At 44.0% G+C, this 20,526-nt stretch overlaps 1 protein-coding gene across 3 annotated transcripts in view; it reads left to right on the plus strand.

The window, feature by feature from the left end:
- The first annotated feature begins 1,770 nt into the window (after nt 1-1,770).
- The window catches only part of SOCS7 (suppressor of cytokine signaling 7), a 37,199-nt gene continuing 18,443 nt past the window's right edge, over nt 1,771-20,526 (plus strand). For 2 of the 3 annotated variants that reach the window (XR_012130733.1, XM_036990894.2), the window contains exons 1-7: nt 1,771-3,483; nt 10,002-10,066; nt 12,263-12,367; nt 12,826-12,927; nt 13,804-13,934; nt 14,410-14,578; nt 16,677-16,805. Coding sequence is in view for 2 of the 3 variants with exons in the window: in XM_036990894.2 (XP_036846789.1) it covers nt 2,282-3,483; nt 10,002-10,066; nt 12,263-12,367; nt 12,826-12,927; nt 13,804-13,934; nt 14,410-14,578; nt 16,677-16,805 (1,903 nt within the window). In the remaining variant the exon portion in view is untranslated. The remainder of the gene's footprint in view (nt 3,484-10,001; nt 10,067-12,262; nt 12,368-12,825; nt 12,928-13,803; nt 13,935-14,409; nt 14,579-16,676; nt 16,806-20,526) is intronic. The other variant, XM_036990895.2, reaches the window with a different exon arrangement.

Consider the following 20,526-nt stretch of genomic DNA (forward strand, 5'->3'; position numbering starts at 1 on the left):
AAATCTGAGTGACATCTAAGAGGTAGCTGAGGGGGAGATGGTAAAAAATAAAATCTTTGGAATCAGACAGAGCTGGGTTTGAATTACACCACACCTTTTGAACTGCGGGTCTTAGTAACTCTCTGAGCTTCAGCTTCTTCATGGGCAAGAAAGGATTAATACTGTTGTGCTAATTAGAAATGAATATTTATCAGAAGATTCTTACAAGGTGTAAGGTTGAACAACCATTCCATACTTATGTATCAAGGCCCTACTCTGTGTCAGGCACAGTCCTTGGCACTAGTCCATGATGGACAAAAAGCAAATGTGGTCCCTGTCCTCCTGGAGATTACAGCTTAGTAGGGAGATAGACTTTAATAACCCCACAGATAGACGACACACTATAACTGTGCAAGTAAGTACAACATAAGAGAGTGGTCTTAGATCTTCATGGGGAGCAAGTGCCCAGGCAGGGAGATTTCCCTGAGGCAGTAAGGAGTAAATTCAATCTGAAGGATGATTAGGAGTTTACTAAGCAGAAAGAGAGAGAAAAAGCTTTTCAAAGAAAGGGAAAAGCTTATGCGATGAGCATATGTGTGTGAACCCCACAGAGGACTAGAACTGCAGGGGAGAGCGAACACGGTGGAAACTGGAGGGAGAGGAGACCAGAGAGAGGCAGGGGTCAGATTACACAGGACCCCACAAGCCTCCTTAAGGAGTTTCGTCTTTAGCTTAAGAACAATGGGAAACTATGAAGGGTTATAATCACAACCTATGGACAAATCTCCATTTAAAAAGGTCAAGGTCTCTGGCTGCAGGATTCCTAGCAGATGCTTGACTCTCTTCCCCTCTGTGCACCCTCTAATACTAAAGTTGCTAAATTCTGCTGGCTGATCCTTCCTCTCTATCCTCTATATTCAACATCACTCATGGGATGATTGCAGTAGTTTCCTAACTAGTCTTCCTCCAGTCTTATCTTCTCTACACAAGCAGCTTGATTTTATTTGATCTTCATAACATGATTTCAAGTAAGTACAGCAGCAATCCTTATCCCTATTTTGCAGATGAGAAAACAGGTCTAGCTGTGGAGCTGGCTCATGCAGGCCTTGTGAAAGCCAATTGTTAAAATTTCAGGTATTTTGCAAGCCAGTTGTTAAACAGCCACTCTTAAAAACAATGCACTTATAATTACATAATACTAAAACAAGGGTGGTAAATTATCAAAAGCCATCACTTCCTAATTACTTTACCATTATTATTTACCTATGCTCTTGGGGTTATTTATGTCACTACATCACATGATGAAACTACAACCTAATGGTAGGCTACTGCCCATCTCTCTTTAACTCTGTGTTGGGTAAAGTCAAGTCGGTAGATTGAAATTACCCATGGTGGGAGGATTCACTCTATGGAAACCAGCAAGTGTTACAAATCAAGGATTTATTGTTTTGTCAATTATGTAGACTTAAGAAAGTCATGGAGAAAATATTAGCCATTCAGATTTAATTTTAATGTGTTATGCCTATAGCCACTATATTGTGAATAGCACAAAAACTGAAGAAATATTCTTTCAGTGTTTAAAAATCACTTTCTGATTCAGCAAAGAACTTGCTCCTGTGAGTGACAGCTAAGATTCTTGGTTTTTCATTTTCCTCTTACACTGACATGTAAGAAAACATCAACATTGATGTTGCAATTACACTCCTTGGTCAGTTGAAACCACAGGTTGGCTATCCTTTGGCGAAAATCAATGAAAGGATTCTGTAAAAATCATTGGTTATATGGAATTTGCAACTGTATATTTGTTTACAAGTTGTATATTACACATCCTTTACATAAGTACAATTTATGATAAACATATATATACCTGTTCACAGGTGCATAAATTCCCCTTCTTCCCCTACAGAGTTGACTGTCCAACATTTATCAGTTACACCGCTGGGTCTGTATGTAACACACTCATGTATCATTCCATAAATATTCACTGGATGCCAGGGGATTCACTTAGTCAATGAAGAAATGACTCCACCACGGTCACATATCGCAAGCGACATAGGCGGGACTAGAACCAGAGATACTCCCAAGGCCAGCAGCTCTCTCCTAGGACCAGATCAGGCTTTTCAGGCCCGTTCCACCTTTACGGCGAGGTGCGGTTTCGACCTGAGCGCCCGGGAAGTGAAAAGCAAGGGTCGGGCAGGAGACCAACAGTCGGGCGAGGAACAGTTCACTGCCAATAGCGGCCCAGGACGCGCGTAACGTCACCCTTCATGAAGGCCGGCGCGAGCGCACCCGGGGAACGGGCATGTGCACACCCCCCGGAAGTGACGCAACACGGGGCGGTCCTCGGTGGCTGCGGCGCGCGGCCTGGGCTCGCGCTGGGCTCCGCGCGCCCCCCGCCCCCCTCTATGAGGCAGAGGCCGCGGCGGCCGTTAGCGCTGTCGCTCCGGGGGCAGCGGCGGGCGGGGCTCCCGCGGGGCCCGGCCTAGTCCCCACCCCAGCCCGGCTCCCAGCCTCCCTCCCTCTCTCCCTCTCCCCGATGCAGGGGGCCGAGCTCCGGGATGGCGAGGCGGCGGCGGCGGCGGCCGCTTCATACCGCGTCCTGAGCCGCCTGCTCGGCTATGGAGAGGCGGCCCCCGAACCAGGCCCGCCGCCGCCGCCCCCGGGCCATGGCCCCCAGCCACCACCCTTCCTCGCGCGGCCCGGCCCGCGGGGCTCTCGGCCGCCGCAGCTGATGGTGTTCCGCAACGTAGGTCGGCCGCCGGAGGAGGAGGACGCAGAGGCAGCCCCAGAGCCGGGAGCCTCGGACCTGCTGTGTCCCCGGCACCGCTGTGCCCTGGACCCCAAGGCCCTGCCGCCGGGATTGGCGCTCGAGCGGACCTGGGGCCCGGCGGCTGGACTAGAGGCACAGTTGGCGGCTTTGGGGCTCGGGCAGCCGGCAGGGCCGGGAATCAAGACGGTCAGTGGGGGTTGCTGCCCGTGCCCGTGCCCCCCGCAGCTGCCCCCTCCGCAGCCCCAGCCGCCTACTGCCGCCCCGCAGGCCGGGGAGGACCCCACGGAAACGAGCGACGCGCTGCTGGTCCTGGAGGGCTTGGAGTCGGAAGCGGAGAGCCTGGAGACTAACAGCTGCTCGGAAGAGGAGCTCAGCAGCCCGGGCCGCGGAGGAGGAGGGAGCGGCCGGCTTCTGCTGCAGCCCCCAGGCCCCGAATTACCCCCGGTGCCCTTCCCGATGCAGGACTTGGTCCCTCCAGGGCGATTGAGTAGAGGTGACCAACAGCTGCAACCTCCCCCGCCGCTTCCTCCTGAGCCCCTCCGGCCGCTCGCAGGCCCTTCTCGGAAGGGCTCCCTTAAAATCCGCCTCAGTCGCCTCTTTCGCACGAAGAGCTGCAACGGTGGCTCCGGCGGCGGGGATGGGGCCGGCAAGAGGCCGTCTGGAGATCTGGCTGCTTCAGCTGCGAGCTTGACAGACATGGGAGGCTCTGCGGGCCGGGAGCTGGACGCGGGGAGGTGAGACCGGCTGTGGGGCAGGCTGACAAACTTCCTTTTCTTGTTGCTTTTCTTTTATTCTGCTAACACGATTCTGACAGTTCTTCTGATACGGTCTCCATAAGGAGGCAGAAACTTGGGATTGAAGGTGGTGACATTACCCATTAAGTCAGCAATAATTGTGGGAACAGCTTTAACTCCTAAGAGTTCACCCCTCCACCCCCGGACACTTCTCAGCTGGTTAGCATCTCTCTAGTTGAGAGAGGATTTGAAACCACCTTCGCCACCTCTATCCTCCCACCCCGGCCTGGTTTTTAAAGTTTTCCCAAGGTGTCTGTCTACCATTACTCCTGGCCTGGAGGGTGCTGGAAATATTTGGCCTTTGGGGCAAAAAGTTGTTGCATGTTGGTTATTTGACCACCTTGTTCATTATTATTTCTGTGTACTAGCACCCTACCCCCTTCGCACTTGTACATACAAGTGATGTGACATATAATGTGCGGTTGTAGGCCATCAATCCATTGGGCATCTCTATTAAAGTTGTAATGTTTTCCTGGTTGGTGTCTTAGATATACTTGGCATCCTAAGCTGTGTAATGACCACTATCTGTAAGGATAGAAAATAGCTTTGCTCTCAAGTCCATGTGAGAATTCTAAGTGTGAGGTATGACATTGCTGTCTGAATTCTAGGCCAGTTGATGAAAATTCCAAACCTAGACATTGAGGTTTTTTTTCTGCATCTCTAAAGGGTGGACTGCTCTCTGACATCCAGTGTTAGATCTGTATATTAGAAGGCTGTCAACTTTCGTGTCAATGAAATGAGAGTCCCTTGTGGCAATTGCTTTTGTGGTTTGCGCTGCTGATGAGTGGGTTCTTAGAAAGATTGGAATTAGTTTTGGTGCAGTTCATGTGATGGATTCTTGAGACACATCGCAGCCATACTTAAGGCCAAAGAACAGGTAAATGAATAAAGTGAGAACATTACTGTGCACCACAATCACATGTGGAGCTTTGGGAGAAGATCAGTATGTCTAAGGGCCTAGGAATTTGAATCTTTAAAAAGCTCTACCACTTGATCCTGTAGTGTGACCTGGACTGGAAACCAGGCATCCATGAACTTGTCTTTTCAAGGGAACTTGGGTACTCCAAGAGGAAAGTGTGAGGTCAATTTAACTTTGCTGCCATTTCTGAACAGCTGTGCCAGGGGCTCTTCTTGACCCTCAGACCAAACCAAACTCCCTCAAGAAGTAGGTTGATGTGTGTTGCCCCTTTAGGTAGACTTGTGTTTCTGCATTTGCTTCCTAATGAACTCATGCTGGGAGCTCAGGCCCCAAAAAGTGTGTGGCTGCTGAAACAGCTTTTTTGTAGTTGGCTCTACATTTGATGCTCCACTTAACCAGTAAAGATGAAATTTTCATCAGATGGGGGAAGGGCAGGATTGAAGCTGAGGGTAATAACATAGGATAGATTGCTAATTTTCTTGTGGTTTGTCTTGCCTTTGTTCTGTATTGACCAAGACTTGGTCTGAGATTCCAGAGACGCCAAATATGAGGTGTGGTGTGAAATTAGCTGCTATGTCTAATAGGTTAGGAAGAGGAAAAGTCATATAACATTATATGGTTTTTTGCCTTTGGAAGCAGAATTTTATGGTCATTGGCTGCTCTGTCACCAACCTTCCCAACTAAGCACAATACAGATTTCTGCTGCAGAGCAAATTGGGCTATAGCTCTGCAAAGAAGCTTAGTTCAGGGCACTGGAGAATTACATTTTTTGGTCCAACAGCTTTTTCTGATGAATTGGAGAAGAGCTAGGTATTTGTGTATGAATGTTCGGTTGACTGCTGTTTGGAGGCAGCATGTTGTACAGAGAATGTGAATGTCTAGATTTCATTTACAACTCCAAACATCAGCTGTGGGATGCAGGCCAATTTTGAGTTCTTGCTTTCCCCCCTTTTTTAATCTGTAAAATGGGAATGATTCTTGTCTGTTCCTGTCCTTTTGGAAAAGAGTGAAGACAAGAGAAATTGAGATAGAATATTTTCTGCTTTGGAAGGGAAGTAATAAGATTGAATTGGTAATTTTTTTCTTTTATGCTGAAGATTTGGTGCTGTTAGATTTGCTTGTTAACTTTTCCACAGCTTACTATGTGCCAGTCTTGCTGGCAGCCTCGCAGCTGTGAGAAACTTGGTAAGTCTGGCCAGGGTAGTTGTGATTTCTATGGATCTGTGCCTCCTAAGTAAGCGTTCTCTGTTGGGAGGAAGGATGAATTTGGATTTTTAGCTTGCTCCCTTTTTTGATTGGTAGGAACAGGAAGCCATGAGAGAAATGTCAGCCTTTTGCCAGAAGGTATATGCCTTCCTCCTTATTGTTGGTTGGAATTAATTATGAGTTTCTGCAGTCTTTGCTGTATAATTTGGGGCTTTTACAGTAACCTCTGGGCGTGATTCTCTCTGCTCTTCTCAATACCTTTCTCACAGCTATCAATAGAAAGTACTTTCTATAATCATTTTATAAGGCTTAACAGTTTCCATATTTTAACATTAATCAACTTTAGTTCTTTGAAGAGGCTTTAGAGTCTGCTAAGTGGATCTGCCTGTATATACTGGTCTTAAGCCTAGTAGGAGTTAGACAATTATTTTCAACTGAAGGAAGAAATGGGCCCATCAACTAATCAGGTTTCTGTTCTGGAGAACTGGGCTAGGCCTTGTAACACATATGTTGGAATTCAAAGAGCTGGGCTTGATGCCTGTGGGCTTCAGTGTAATATAGAATTGCTATTTCAGGAAAACCAGTGAAGTTCCCTTGTCTGTTTCACATATGTTGAGCTGATTGTCTTTCTTCGTACTTGGTAAGAAATAGCATTTGATCTGACCTTTTTGAATCATCATATAATACACACTTGGTGGGAAATGGGCACCTTGTTCATTTTTCAAGTTTTTTTTCTGAGTTAACAGTTGAGGCTATTACTAGCAGTCTTCCTAGCTGTGAGGTGGAAAAATGGAGAACAGTTCTATAGTTTCCTATCTATTTGTTTGGAAAAAAGACACAGTTCTGGAAAGAGAGGCAGGCTGCCTTGGCATCGCTTTGGGGCCCTGCTGTTGTGGACAGACCTGGCAGACATGGGAAACTCTTCTCTCTGTTTTCTTGGGTCTTCAGGTTTCAAATGGTCTTTTTGAGGAATAATATGCCATTCTGAGAGCAAATGATTTTGTGGTGTGGTGAGGAGGTTCTGACTTAATGTTTGGGTTTAGGGTCCACCCACCATTGATCTGTTTAACTATATTTCCATGAGGTGGTTGTGGTTGGCAGCTCTTTTAGAATGAGCAACCTGGCTTCAGAAAATCTCTGTGCATCCATTTGAGTCTTGTGTCTTTTACTTCTTAAAATTTTCCCCACCATCATTCCTTAGGTTTTAGATCTTGGACTATATTGCTTGGCTTTTCCCTGGAAGTTCCCTCCATTGGTTCTTTAGTTGGTTTATGATGGAGTTTTGGATCTGACCTTGTTGCACAGATGTCTGTGTATTGGAACTAAAAATGAACACATGGTTTTTGTGCCTGTAGCACATGAACAGACATTGGCTTATGACGTGTTGGAAATGGCACAGGCTGGCTGACTTGGCACTGAGTGCTTTAGCAGGGGCAGAGGTAAATTGTGGCCGCAAACCTGATTTTTGGACATCCTAGTTTGGAAGTTACTGTGGGAAAGGACATGTGTAGGACATCAGTAGAGGGGATTTATTGACAAGCAGGAGGGCATTATTACTTCATTGTTTATACTTTAGGGTTCAAGGAATTTGAAAAGTGGCCAGTGGTTGTATCAATGTGGTATTGGCCTATCTAGTCTAATGCTTTTACCTCCTTTTATCCCACAGACCTGTTGCTATACAGTTAGTCATTTACAGAGTGCAAATGGATAGAGATATTCTGTCTCTTTGCTACCTGCAGCACAAGCAATACATAGTAACACAAAGGACCACGAGCCTCAAAGAAGACCTGTGTCTAACGTGCTCTGCTGCCCCTGTCCTATCCTGTCACCTGAGGCCTACCCCACCAAATCCCATCCCACCCCACCCTTCAACTCTTTTGCTGCTGAGAGTCAAGTGACCCACTGGCAAAGTTACAGTGACTTAACTTTGCACCCTGATATTTGTCAAGGTGATCTATATTACATGGGACTGTAATATAGAAGCATCATTTAAAAATGTTATCAGGGCCATATCATTTATGTTGCTCTCCAAAAAACAGCACATCCAGCTTAGGTGGGCTTTTACAATTTTAAATGTTTCATATATACAAAAGATAGTGTGTAAAGTATGTGTATTGTGGTAATAATGACATGCATACCTAGGTACCCATCTCCAAGCTTATTAGCAGGTAGAATAAGTATCTTCCAGGACCCCTGTGTGTTACTTCCTGATTACAGCTCCTCCCTCCCCTGCATACCCACCATCCTTAATTTATGTTAATTATTCCCTTGCTTTGTTTTTTATAGTTGTTTAGATTGATCTTTTCATGAATGGCTGCAGTTAGGATGCTGTCAGGACCCTTGAGGCAGAAACCACTTTTGATTTTTAGTTAGGCGGCATCTTCCCGAAGAGAGAAGGAAGTGCTCATGTTCATTACTAGCCTTTCAGCCTCTTAGACTTTCTACCTCTCCAATTTTCCAGCTCTGAGTCCCCTTTATTTGCCAGAAAAAGCCATCCCAGGGCTCTCAAATGGCCCTGCCTGGGTTTAGAATCATATGTATTTTTCTAGATCCTAAAAACTATGATTTTCTTCTTCAAAAATCTGTGTGGGTGGGAGACAAGATGAGCTGGAGTGAGAAGGCCCCCACAAGACATGTGCATTTGGGCACTGCCATTCTTCAGTGCTTGGCACTGCTGAGAATCGTCCCCAGCATGGGCAGATGGCAGAGTACCGCAGCTTCCTTTAAAAAGAGGCAAACAGCCAAATGGCTGAGGTGTGAGCCCTTTGAGAGGCCAGTGCTTTACGTTCCTCCTTGTCGAGCTTAATGTTGTACCCCCAAGTTATCAAGTGGAAATCAGCTTGGAAGCTCTCCAGTCTTAAAGTCCATGTCCAGTGGAATTAACTTTCCAATCCAGCCCTTTGGTATATTGAAACTAAGCTGCAGACTGTCGTGAGCGACTTTTGCAAACAGAGGGAGTGTGTGGTGGTGTCTTACTTTGATGGAGCCACCTCTCCTGTATGTGCTGTGGGTCGAGCATTCACAGTGGGCACTGCTGTTAGATTTCTCCCATGTCAGCATGGAGGAGGTTGCTGAGGAAGTGTAAGATAGGTCAGGAGAGGGAATCCAGCTTCTTGGCTACATCTGAATAAGGTCTTCCCAGTATGGGTTTGAAATTTTGTTTGAAGTTCTGAGAATCTCAGATGTCGATGTTAAAACCTAAGTGCATAAAGATCTTCCACAGTCAAGTAATTTTAAATAAGATTTCATTTTGGATTTTCTTTGCTTCTGCCCCCTCTATTGGTACAGTTGAAGTTTTATTTAGTCCTTTGGGTGAGAGTAATTTTGGAAGGTGAGCCAGCTATAAGGCCTGGAATCAGGCACTCAATTCAGGGATGGGATTTTTCTTAAAAGTCTGGTTTATTAAGGTGTAGTTTACGTACCACCTAAAATTTACCTTCTTTAGATGTCCACCTCTGTTAATTCTCACACATGTATATATAGTCATCATAACCTCTGCGCCAGTCAAGTTACAGCATATTTTCATGGCCTCCACAAGTTCTTCCCCTTGTAGTCACTCCCATCATCCTGAGGTGAGCTCTTTGAGCTTAGCACAGTTCTAGCCAGAAAATCTTTGTCAGAGTCTTTGGATTTCTTTCATTTCTCACTGAAGAACAGGTTGAAATTGGTACAAAGTGAAGTTACCTTTGGTGTATCTGTTCACAGGAGATTGGGTTTTCTAACTGGTTCCCTGGAGCTGGCAGCTCAGAGAGGGAAAGAAGCTACCTTCTTTGGGTACCAAGTAGAGCCCCTAACCTGAGGAGACCCCCTTGTTAGCTGATGGCTTTGACCCATGGCTTGGGGGCATTTGTGCATGTTGTAATGTTCGCGTGTCCACGTGTGTTTGTGGCTCACTTTGGGGCCTCCTGCCCATAGGGGCAGGCCCAGAGGGAAAGCTCTTGTTCTGAGGTGGCACCTGTTCAGGTCAAGAGCTTTTTTCTTGGCTCCCATAGGAAAATCAGCTCTACATCTGACTTCCTTCCTCTAGAATGGACTTGCTAATTACCACTCAAGGTGTTTTACTCTTCTAATGTGCTGGGTGTGGAGAGCTCCAAAGGGATTTCTCCTTACTTTGTAGGCTGTGAATTCTGTAGCCAAATCTATTTAAGGGATTGTCTTAATTATTTCATTCTTCCCCTTTAAATATTAGGCTTTATTACAGAAGTGTTGCTGACAATGACTCGGGTTTGCTTTGTTTCTCAGTGCATCTGGAATTGAGTGTTGTGGCGATTTAAATGCATCTGTGTTTGTTGTCGACACCCCCTGATTCTGTGTGTGCTTTCTCACCCCCTAGGAAACCCAGGTTGACACGAACTCAAAGTGCCTTTTCTCCAGTCTCCTTCAGCCCCCTGTTCACAGGTAAGAGTGACTTCCTTCTTTTTTCTGACAATCGAAAGCAGGAGTGTTGGGAGAGCTGTCAGAAGACGCCTGCAGGTTCACCGCAGAGGGAGCTCCAGGCCTGTCTGCAGTTACTTGCTTCACCCCATGCCTGCTCGGTTCAGGATGAGGCTGTTTTTGTGGTATGGAATGTGTTCTTGACTTTGGCTGCCACATAGTGTGAGGGCGAGGCCACTTGCTGGTAACAGGCAGCCTGGCCATTAGGCAGTGCTGAGTGCAGTGGCATCACATGTAAATTCAAGTAGGAATTACAAGTTTTTAGGCTCACAGGGTATGAAGGTCTCCAGAAGTCATATCATGCCTGTCCCCACTTGCAAGGGAGTTCATGGACTGTCTAATACACTTGATCCATCTGGTCTATTTTTAAAGACTTCAGGCAAAGGGGATTACATGAACTCTTGTCTTACCCGTTTCAGGGGCTCATAGTTCTTGCAGCTGTTAAGAGTTCTTCATTATGTCTAATTTAAGTCTCCTCTTGCAGCAGGGAACACAATTGCTTAAGTAGGAAAGCAGTTGAATACTGCCTTCTCTCTAATGGGGAACTTAAGGAAGAACACCTTTTGTTATGTCAGATTTGAAGCTCCTGTTCGAAAAAACTGCAGAGAACAAGGTCTTTTAGCACACTGTCTCACATCTCAGACATTGAGCCCTCCTCATCAGCTGTGGCTGAAAAGCCTTTACAAAAGAATCCCAATTTTAAACTCTTGGAGATTGTGTCCCTCAAAAAGATGGATGAAAGAATTATGATTTGGGAATAGACATTAAGCAGGCCCTTGGTTCCCATTATTGCCTAGATTGCCATGAGCTGTCAGAACAAGTGAGTTGGTGCCTGTAACAGGCATAGTTGAAGAAGGGGGTCTCTGTTCTTACCCCGTCCGGAATTAAAGGACCTTATCCTGTAGGAGCACGTCTTTCTAGCTAATAGTTGTTTCCTCAAAGTAAGGAACCACCCACATTTGTAGTTCAGACAGCCTTAGATCTCCTGAATTATATCCTTTAAGTGCTGTCCCTACAATTTAGACCCCTCTGGCCCTTCAGGAAGCACGCTGTGTGGGCTCATTGCATTGCTGAGGGCACCTCGGCTCTCAGTAAGCTGTATGCCATGTCTAATACCAGCTTCCCAGGACTTCCACTGATGACTTTTAGAAGAGCTTTTATGCTTATCTTACTTAGTGTTCAAGGCCTTTGTAAAAAAAACCCTGTGTATTAGATACTGAAGTTTTCTAATTCTAACTGAGGGGCTAATTCAGTCTCTTGAATAAAAAAAAGGTGTTGGGAATAACACCCTAAGGGCCAAATTAGAGAAATTCCGAGTTCTGACCTAAGGGTCACACCCACTAAGACAAACCTATTCTTGGCTGTCAACCTTTGTTAATAAAATACGCTTCATCCTCTGGTGACTCCAGTGGAGAGAGGGTATGTGGTTTTGAGTGGCCAAAAGGATTGTAGATGGCAAAGAACAGAACTGCATGAATCCTGGGAAATAAGAGAAACCACCTGCCAGCCCCCACCAAGTTCCTACTGAGAAGCTTCCTCTAAGCTTACCTGACTTTTGGCTGACTGTGGAAGTAGTCAATTAGGGTTGTAAATACACTTTCAGCCTTTGTAGCCTTAGCTGTTAGGAACTACTTGATATCTGAAGTTGGTTCTCTCATGAGTGAATATTCTGCACACTCTAGATGTGGAAAGCCATTTTGGAAGAAGCTGGAGCTAACATCAGGACTTATGTCTGCATTCAGCTTGCTATGCAGCTCTTAGAGTTTTCTGGCACTTGCTTTCCATGTCCATGTGGGCTCTTAACAAGCCACTTGCCTTGCTTCCTAAGGCAGAAACTGGTATACAAGTCTGTAAAAATAAATGGTATGACCCATTTGAATAAAGACCCCTTGTTCAAGGTCATAGAATCAGTGGCAGAACCACAATTAGCTGGCTTTTCCATTGTCAGTCCCATATTTTTGTCCTAAAGAAACTGACCTTTAACAGGGCAAAGAAATGATAGAATTTAAAATTGACTTCCAGGTGTTTGGTATGATTTCAGCTCTGGCAAGCGTTAGATTTTGAGCTTTTTGAGAGCCAGCAGTCTCCAGCCTCCCTTGCTTGCCACCTCAGCTTTGGGCAAGGTGCTTCTGTAACATGCTTGCTCTGTGAATCCTTTAGGTGAAACAGTGTCACTTGTGGATGTCGACATCTCTCAGCGGGGCCTGACCTCTCCTCACCCACCAACTCCCCCTCCTCCTCCGAGAAGAAGCCTCAGCCTCCTAGGTATAATCTGCACTCCCCACCCCCCGCCTTCTTGCCCTAGTGGGAGGGTGAGCTCTTGGGACCTTTTGTCCTTTACCAGGAGCCAAACAAGCTCCTGGATTTCTGATAATGGCCCAATTTTTTCCTGTCCCTTTCTCAGCACTCATATCCCTAGGTGGTTAAATGGGTCTCTTACCTGCATGCTGTAACATTTACTGTCCATGTGTTGATTAGACCTGTGTTTATCTTGCCCTGAATCTACTGCTAGTTGACTGCTTTAGGAATATACTTACTTCCTGCTTTCAAGCAAAGGAAACCAGATTTAAGATGATTGTTGCCCGCTGTGCAAAAAGGCAAGGCGAAGGTCAGGCCGTCTTGCCCCAGAGGGCAGCCTGATGATCCTTCTCCTTTTCCTCTGCTTCACTTCACTCATTCTGTGCTCCTATTTCTGAATCTCTTGCTTTTGTTCTTTCTTCTAGATGATATCAGTGGGACGCTGCCTACATCTGTCCTTGTGGCTCCGATGGGGTCTTCCCTGCAGTCTTTCCCCCTACCTCCGCCTCCTCCACCCCATGCCCCAGGTTAGCTTAGCTTAGAGGCAAGACTTGCAAGAGTTGGGAGTACAAAGTGATAAACTTTTGAAAGATGGGAGAAATCTATTTGTGGAAATAACAGACTCTAAGAAAAAGCTTAAATCTTATCCCCTTGGCTGGACCAGAACTCCTTGGAAATGAGGCCAAGAACTGGTTTTTCTAACCCGTTTTCTTTATGGAGGTGAATCTGACTTTTGTTAGGGATAAAAAACTTTAATTTTTTGTCTCTTTGCCGCTGAGACTGTATTGCAATCCTTGAGTAGATATCACTTAGGAAATTGCCTTATTTTCAGGATACCTAAGAGGTTTGATATGTTGCTGGTTTTCACAGTTCTGTGGTTTTTCTAAACTTTTAGTGTTTACTGCAGCCTTGTAAATAAGTACCAAGCATTTAGTAGCCCATACCTGCTTTGCCAGCCTCCAGTACCCAAGGAATAAAATGAATGAAATCGGCATTCTTTTCTACTTGCCTGGCAAAATCGTTAACTCTTCCTGGGCAAGTAAGTGAGTCACTATTTCCAAGGCTGCCTTACCGGCACTTCACCTCGAGGTGGGAGAAGTTGGAATCGCTCTAGGCTGGTGAAGCCCCTGAAGTAGTCACCTTAGTCAGGTTAGTGAGCAGCTCTCCTACCCCTTTCCTGGGGTTAGAAGCCCCCACCCATTCTTCACAGCTTACACGAGCCCACACAGCTTTTTGTTCCAGCCCATCCAGCTCTTTCCCACTGCTTTGGCTTCCACCCTTTCAGCTTAGCTTCTAATACCTTGCCCCTCTTCAGTTAGCATCTCTGTTTTGCGGGGAGGGTCTTCTTGGGGTTGGGAGCAATGAGAAGGTAAACAAGTGACCACCACTCTCTTGCTCTGCAGATGCATTTCCCCGGATTGCTCCCATCCGAGCAGCTGAATCCCTGCACAACCAGCCCCCCCAGCACCTTCAGTGTCCCCTCTACCGGCCTGACTCAAGCAGCTTTGCAGCCAGCCTTCGAGAGCTGGAGAAGGTAGGTGGTGCCTGAGGATGGCGGCTTGCCCCCTCTCCCACTTCCCTAATTGTGTTCCGGGTTCTCCTTTTATTATTTTTAGGGGAAGAGGAGTAATCTTGCCTTTGTATTTATAGTGACAAGACAATATGTTGCTATTATCAATTCCATAGGAAATGTTGTAAAACTGAATCTTGGAAAAAAAATTGTGAACATGATGAAGAAAGGTTATAGAGAAATGTTTGCATAGTTTAAGCTGATTTGGGACCCAGTTCCCTCTTCTCTCCTTTGCAGGACCTTAATAATGGGATTGTAGAATTATTCTTCTGTTACTTTGGAAGGATAAAAATCTGAGCCTGATATTTGTTGCTAATGATCAAGACAGTCTTAGTGGCTTTATCTATTGAATTGTTTTGGAAATGGGGGCAAGATTATGCTAAAAACTTTGACCTGTGTCTGTTGTGTTAACTACTTGATCACCTCTTATCTTTGATAGTGTGGATGGTATTGGGGACCAATGAATTGGGAAGATGCAGAGATGAAGCTGAAAGGGAAGCCAGATGGTTCTTTCCTGGTACGCGACAGCTCTGATCCTCGTTATATCCTGAGTCTCAGTTTCCGATCACAGGGTATCACCCATCACACTAGAATGGAGCACTACAGAGGTAAGAGGTGCCAGTGTTTGAAGAACAGCTTCCTCCCCCTTTGTCCTTCTCTGCCTTTGCTATCTGACTTTTCATAGGAAGGGTTCACAGAAAAGGAACTATAAACAGGGGAGAAATCTCATAGATTCGATTGAATGTTGTTAAGGGCACTGGTTTCCATCACAGAAGAAATGTTGGCAGGGGTAGGGAGGAAAGTAAGGGTTCCATTTAAAAGTGTTCTCAGTGTTTTGTCTCCTAAATAGGAGGTTCTATAAACAAAGCCAATAAAACTCTCTTAGTAGAAGGGAGAAATAACCTAGGACCGTTGGACAAATTCTCCTGTGCTTTGTTCATAATTAAATTTAACATTTAGAGATACTGTGTGTTAAATCATATCTACGAAGAGAAGAAATACTGTCGATTCTGTGACTGTTCTGTAGTGGGTTTCTTTGCCTGCTGGTCACATCAGCTCTTCCTGCCAGGCAGCATGGTGGTGGTCATTTCTTCATTGTTCAGCTTTGTAGTCTCTTAAGAAATAGTCATCACAAGTCTGAGAGTTAGTGGGATTGATGTACTTTAGACTGTCTACTTCATTCCTGAGGGTACCTTCTCATTGTGGTCAGATTGGGGTTAATGCTGCAGTCATGTCTGGAAGCTTCCTTGCTCAACAATGTCTGGAGTGACATCCGGGCTTTCTGTATTTGACCTGGACCAGAAACTTGTGATGGGCCTTGGTGGTAGGGCTGGGTAAATACATCTCTTGTCAAAATGCCTGCACATGCTACAAATTTAAAAAGTGTAGAGAACTTTGGGGAGTTGCAGGGACTTGCCCTTCCTATCCTTCCACTCTCTCACATGTGATCAACCTTAAGTGAGCTGCATTAGACATTGCATCTCAAGTAAGAGTCTGTTTCATGCTCAGCACCACCATGTTCTGCTGATTTATTTGATTTCCTTCTCTTGTGGTGCAGGCAGTAGCTTGTTAGGTCAGCGAAGCTTTGTCCCTGATTTCCTCTGCTCCACCTCTGCATTGGAGATGCATGAAGAGAGGAATTTCAGTCCAAAGACCTGAGAATTAAGTTGCCTAACTGTGGGGTAGACTGCTGTCTGTTTTCCTGCTATTCCTAAAAGCAGAAATCAAACAAACCAAAAAACAAAGTGCAAGATAGCATTTTAGAGTGAAGTATTTTTATAAATCTGTTAAAATGGTAAATCATTAGGCCATGGGAATGATGAATAAATGCTTGACCTCTAGGTTTCTGATAGGTGAGATGCCAGGAATGAGAGAACTCTTTCAAGTGGTTCTCCAATTACTGTTTGTTCAAAGGGACTTTTCTTCCTTGAGTAAATGGAATTTTTAATAGAAGTGTTGTGGACCTTTCCATTGCCAATTTGTAATGGAACATTTGTCTTCATTTCGTAAGAGTAGCTTGAGAGACTCAAATCTGCCGTTCTCTGTAGTGATTAGTATCATTTTGGTGGATGATTCCTTTGGTTACAGAAGTTTAGTTTTTCGAGTTTTTTGTTGCTGTTTTTTAAGTCATAGTTGGGATTTCCTTTTACCTTTGTGATTCTGAAGTTTGGGGTGGGATCTTTATAACATGTTGGGGCTTTGGAAGTTAAAGAAGAAAAGACTTAGAATTTGATTTTTTGTGCCTACCACATGAATAAGTGAGACTCACAAAAAAACAATGTTTTGTGCTGTTCTGTCTTTCTTCCACTATTCCATGAATTCTTGGAGGCTAGATCTTCTTGAGGGGATGTCATTTAAACTTGGTTTTGCTATGACAGTCTTTTCTTATGGTTTATGATTTAAGGATTGGTGATTATGCTTGACCAAACATTTTTATATCTTTTTTTCTACTTGAATTTATGATTTATTTATTTAACAAAAGCCTTGTAGTACCTAATTTATGCCTTACTAAAGGCAACATCTTTCTTTCCATTAATTGTGTACCAAGCAGGAAAAGATGACTTTTTAGGGACCTTTATCTGATTAAGTTTGTCCACCAACTACCAGTGCAGGAGTGAGAATCATTAAAATGTTGAAGTCAGCTTCCCAGATCTTTTTTTAAGTAAGTTTTACATTTTTTGCTGCTCCTTAAAATTTTCCATTCAGGAACCTTCAGCCTGTGGTGTCATCCCAAGTTTGAGGATCGTTGTCAATCAGTGGTGGAGTTCATTAAAAGAGCAATCATGCACTCCAAGAATGGGAAGTTTCTCTATTTCTTGAGATCCAGAGTACCAGGTAAGGCTATAATTGCATTTATTATGTAATGTACTTGGGTATGATCCAATATGGTACCAAAATGTGCCCCTCGCCCTAAAAAAACACCACACTTACTTGCAGCTTTTTTTTTTCTACCTTGTATAGTAACCACTCTTTCTAGAGTCCAGTGGTTAATCCCCTGCCCTTGTTCATTAATCCCTCAACATATTGACAAGGAGTCTTTGCTTCTCTGACCACATGAATAAGCAAACTGATCCTGTCCCCGTTGTCTAGGCATCATGTGAATATTTAACAGTCGAGGTGTCTCCTTGTGCCTGATCCAGGTGTCTTACACTTACATGTGGAAAAGGTGAAGGGTCTCAGGTCATTTCCGCAGGAACAGGGAAAGTGAAAGAGTATTCACTGAAAGGCAATGGTGAATGTCAAAGAGGCTGAATTCAGTGGCCAGTGTGCACTGAATTTTGTCCATTCCTAGTAAACTTGATGTTAAAAGAGTTAGATGCTTTTTGTTGTATCTTGTCTCCCACCAGTGTTGGATATAAAGACTTCCCTCAGCCTAAGAGGTCTGGGCAGTTCCCATGCCTGCTGGTGTGGTAGACAGGTATCTGTGTAACCTCTGCTGAAGGGGGAAAAAGGGATGGTTTGGAAGAATCTGATTTTATATTATTTAGAAAAGTAAAATGACAAGCACATTAATTGAGGAATTTATAAGATACAAAAGAACATAAAATGAGAACTTCATACTTTCCTATTGAATCAAATTAAGATCCTTAAACTTGTTGCCAAGAAATCACTATTAAGGAGCAATTGTGCCTCAGGCAGAACATCAGTAAGAGGATTGAGCCAGGTACCAGAAATGTGCTTTATAATCTTGGCGATTTAAATAAGGCATGACAGGGTACAAACTATTAATTCTCACTTTGTTTAGTATTTGCCTCAGTGCTGTCAATACAGTTGGGTCTTATGCAGTTGACTTGGCTAAAGGGAAAAGATAGAATTCTTTCTCATAGGAATTGATTCTGCTTAGCAATTTAAAAAGTTTGTGGCTTGTGGTGGGTTTTTATTTAACAGATATTTATTTTGTAACTCAATATCAAAAATAAGCCACATATACCCTCATAGATATGACTCACAGCCCAAAGAGGTTATAAGTAAAAAGATAAAAGAAAGAGCACATGCTCATTCAATATGAGGCATGGCCCGGAGGCAGCTGCTTGGGGGTGAACCAGAGAAATCACTTAAGAGGATTCTGGAGTCTGGAGCATGTTTCTACTTGTAGAGCCTTGAGAGACTGGATTCTTAGACTCCGCAGGTGTAGCTCATTTTGTTCCACAAATGTGCCTTGTCTACAGAAATTTTAACTGAGATTCTTAACATTTTTAAAGGCTAGAGCTTGTAATAATTGCTTTTATTTATTGAGTGCCTATCGTGTGCCAGGTACTTTGTCAGGTTCTTTACTTAAATATCTCTAATTTCTCACCACCAACCCCAAAGTTCACTGTCAGATTGGTGAGTTTATAGATAAGACTGTTTTCATTTTGCCAGTGAGGAAACTGAGGCTGAGGCTCAAAAAATGAATTTACTTACTCTAAAAGTCACTTAGCTGATCAGTTCTAAAGTCAGGATTCAAACCCAGGCCCAACTCCAACTCCTATGCTCTATTTGCTACCACTCTGTTGTGGAAGAAAGTAGCAGTAAGCAAATTGAAAACTGAGTTTTCTGAGACTTATGGAGACTACATAAAGAAGAAGAATTGTGTTTATTGGTTGGCAATGTCTTTCTAGGACCTATGAGCAATGCTACAGGTAGGATATTTATTTGCACTTAAAGTTGTAATCAAGTTGAAACGGCAAAACAGAGTTAGTATTTGCCAGTAAAATGACCTCTCTTTGAACGATTGGTACAAAGATGGCAAGGCCAATATTCTGCTTTACCATTGTTTGCTGCCCTCCACTTATGATAAAGGTCTGGGCAGTCTATGGGTTGACTTTCTTAGGGGTGAGGAGTGGCATGGGGAAGAGGTAGTCCTAACTAAGCATTTAGGTTGGTTGGGCTCTATCAGCCTGCACAGGGTTTTTTTTTGTTTGTTTGTTTTATTTATTTTGGTATCGTTAATATATAAATAGATGAGCAACATTGTGGTTACTAGGTTCCCCCCATTGTCAAGTCCCCACCACATACCCATTACAGTCACTGTCCATCAAAGTAATAAGATGCTGTAGAGTCACTACTTGTCTTCTCTGTGCTATAGTGCCTTCCCCATGCCCCACCTACATTATGTGTGCTAATCATAATGCCCCTTATGCCCCTTCTCCCTCCCTTTCCACCCACCCTCCCCAGTCCCTTTCCCTTTGGTAACTGTTAGTCTATTCTTGGGTTCTGTGAGTCTGCTGCTGTTTTGTTCTTTCAGTTTTTGCTTTGTTCTTATGCTCCACAGATGAGTGAAATCATTTGGTACTTGTCTTTCTCCACCTGGCTTATTTCACTGAGCATAATACCCTCTAGCTCTATTCATGTTGTTGCAAATGGTAGGATTTGTTTTCTTCTTATGGCTGAATAATATTCCATTGTGTTTATGTACCACATCTTCTTTTTTATTTTTTGGTATCATTAATCTACAATTACATGAGCAACATTATGGTTACTAGACTCCCCCCATCATCAAGTCCCCACCACATACCCCATTATAGTCACTGTCCATTAGCATAGTAAGATGCTACAGAATCACTATTTGTGTTCTCTGTGTTGTACAGTCCTCCCCGTGCACCCCCCCCTACATTATGTCTGCTAATCTTACTGCCCCTTTTCCTTCCTTGTCCCTCCTTTCCCACCCACCCTTCCCAGTCCCTTTCCCTTTGGTAACTGTTAGTCCATTCTTGGGTTCTGTGAGTCTCCTTCTATTTTGTTCCTTCAGTTTTTTTCTTTGTTCTTATATCCACATATGAGTGAAATCATTTGATACTTGCCTTGTTCTGCCTGGCTTATTTCACTAGCATAATACCCTCTAGCTCCATCCATGTTGTTGCAAATGGTAGGATTTGTTTTCTTCTTATGGCTGAGTCATATTCCACTGTGTATATGTACCACGTCTTTATCCATTCATCTACTGATGGACACTTAGGTTGCTTCCATTTCTTGGCTATTGTAAATAGTGCTGCGATAAACATAGGGGTGCATATGTCTTTTTGAAACTGGGATACTGCATTCTTAGGGTAAATTCCTAGAAGTGGAATTCTTGGGTCAAATGGTATTTCTATTTTGAGTTTTTGAGGAACCTCCATACTGCTTTCCACAATGGTTGAACTAGTTTACATTCCCACCAGCAGTATACGAGGGTTCCCTTTTCTCCGCATCCTCTCTAGCATTTGTTGTTCCTAGTCTTTTATATGTTGGCGGTCCTAACTGATGTGAGGTGATATCTCATTGTTGTTTTAATTTGCATTTCCCTTATAATTAGCTGTGTGGAGCATCTTTTCATGTGCCTGTTGGCCATCTGAATTTCTTCTTTAGAGAAGTGTCTGTTCATATCCTCCACCCATTTTTTAATCAGGTTATTTGTTTTTTGGGTGTTGAGGCGTGTGAGCTCTTTATATATTTTGGATGTTAACCCCTTGTTGGATATGTCATTTGCACTATGGGTTTTAACTTGGTAGATTCTAAAAGGAGCCTGTTCAGACTTTGGGCTGATGATAACTGAATGCCTACAAGAAGCCAGGTATTTTCTCATTTAACCCTTAAA

The sequence above is a fragment of the Manis javanica genome, chromosome 4 (assembly GCF_040802235.1).
Source record: "Manis javanica isolate MJ-LG chromosome 4, MJ_LKY, whole genome shotgun sequence".
Taxonomy (NCBI): Eukaryota; Metazoa; Chordata; class Mammalia; order Pholidota; family Manidae; genus Manis; species Manis javanica.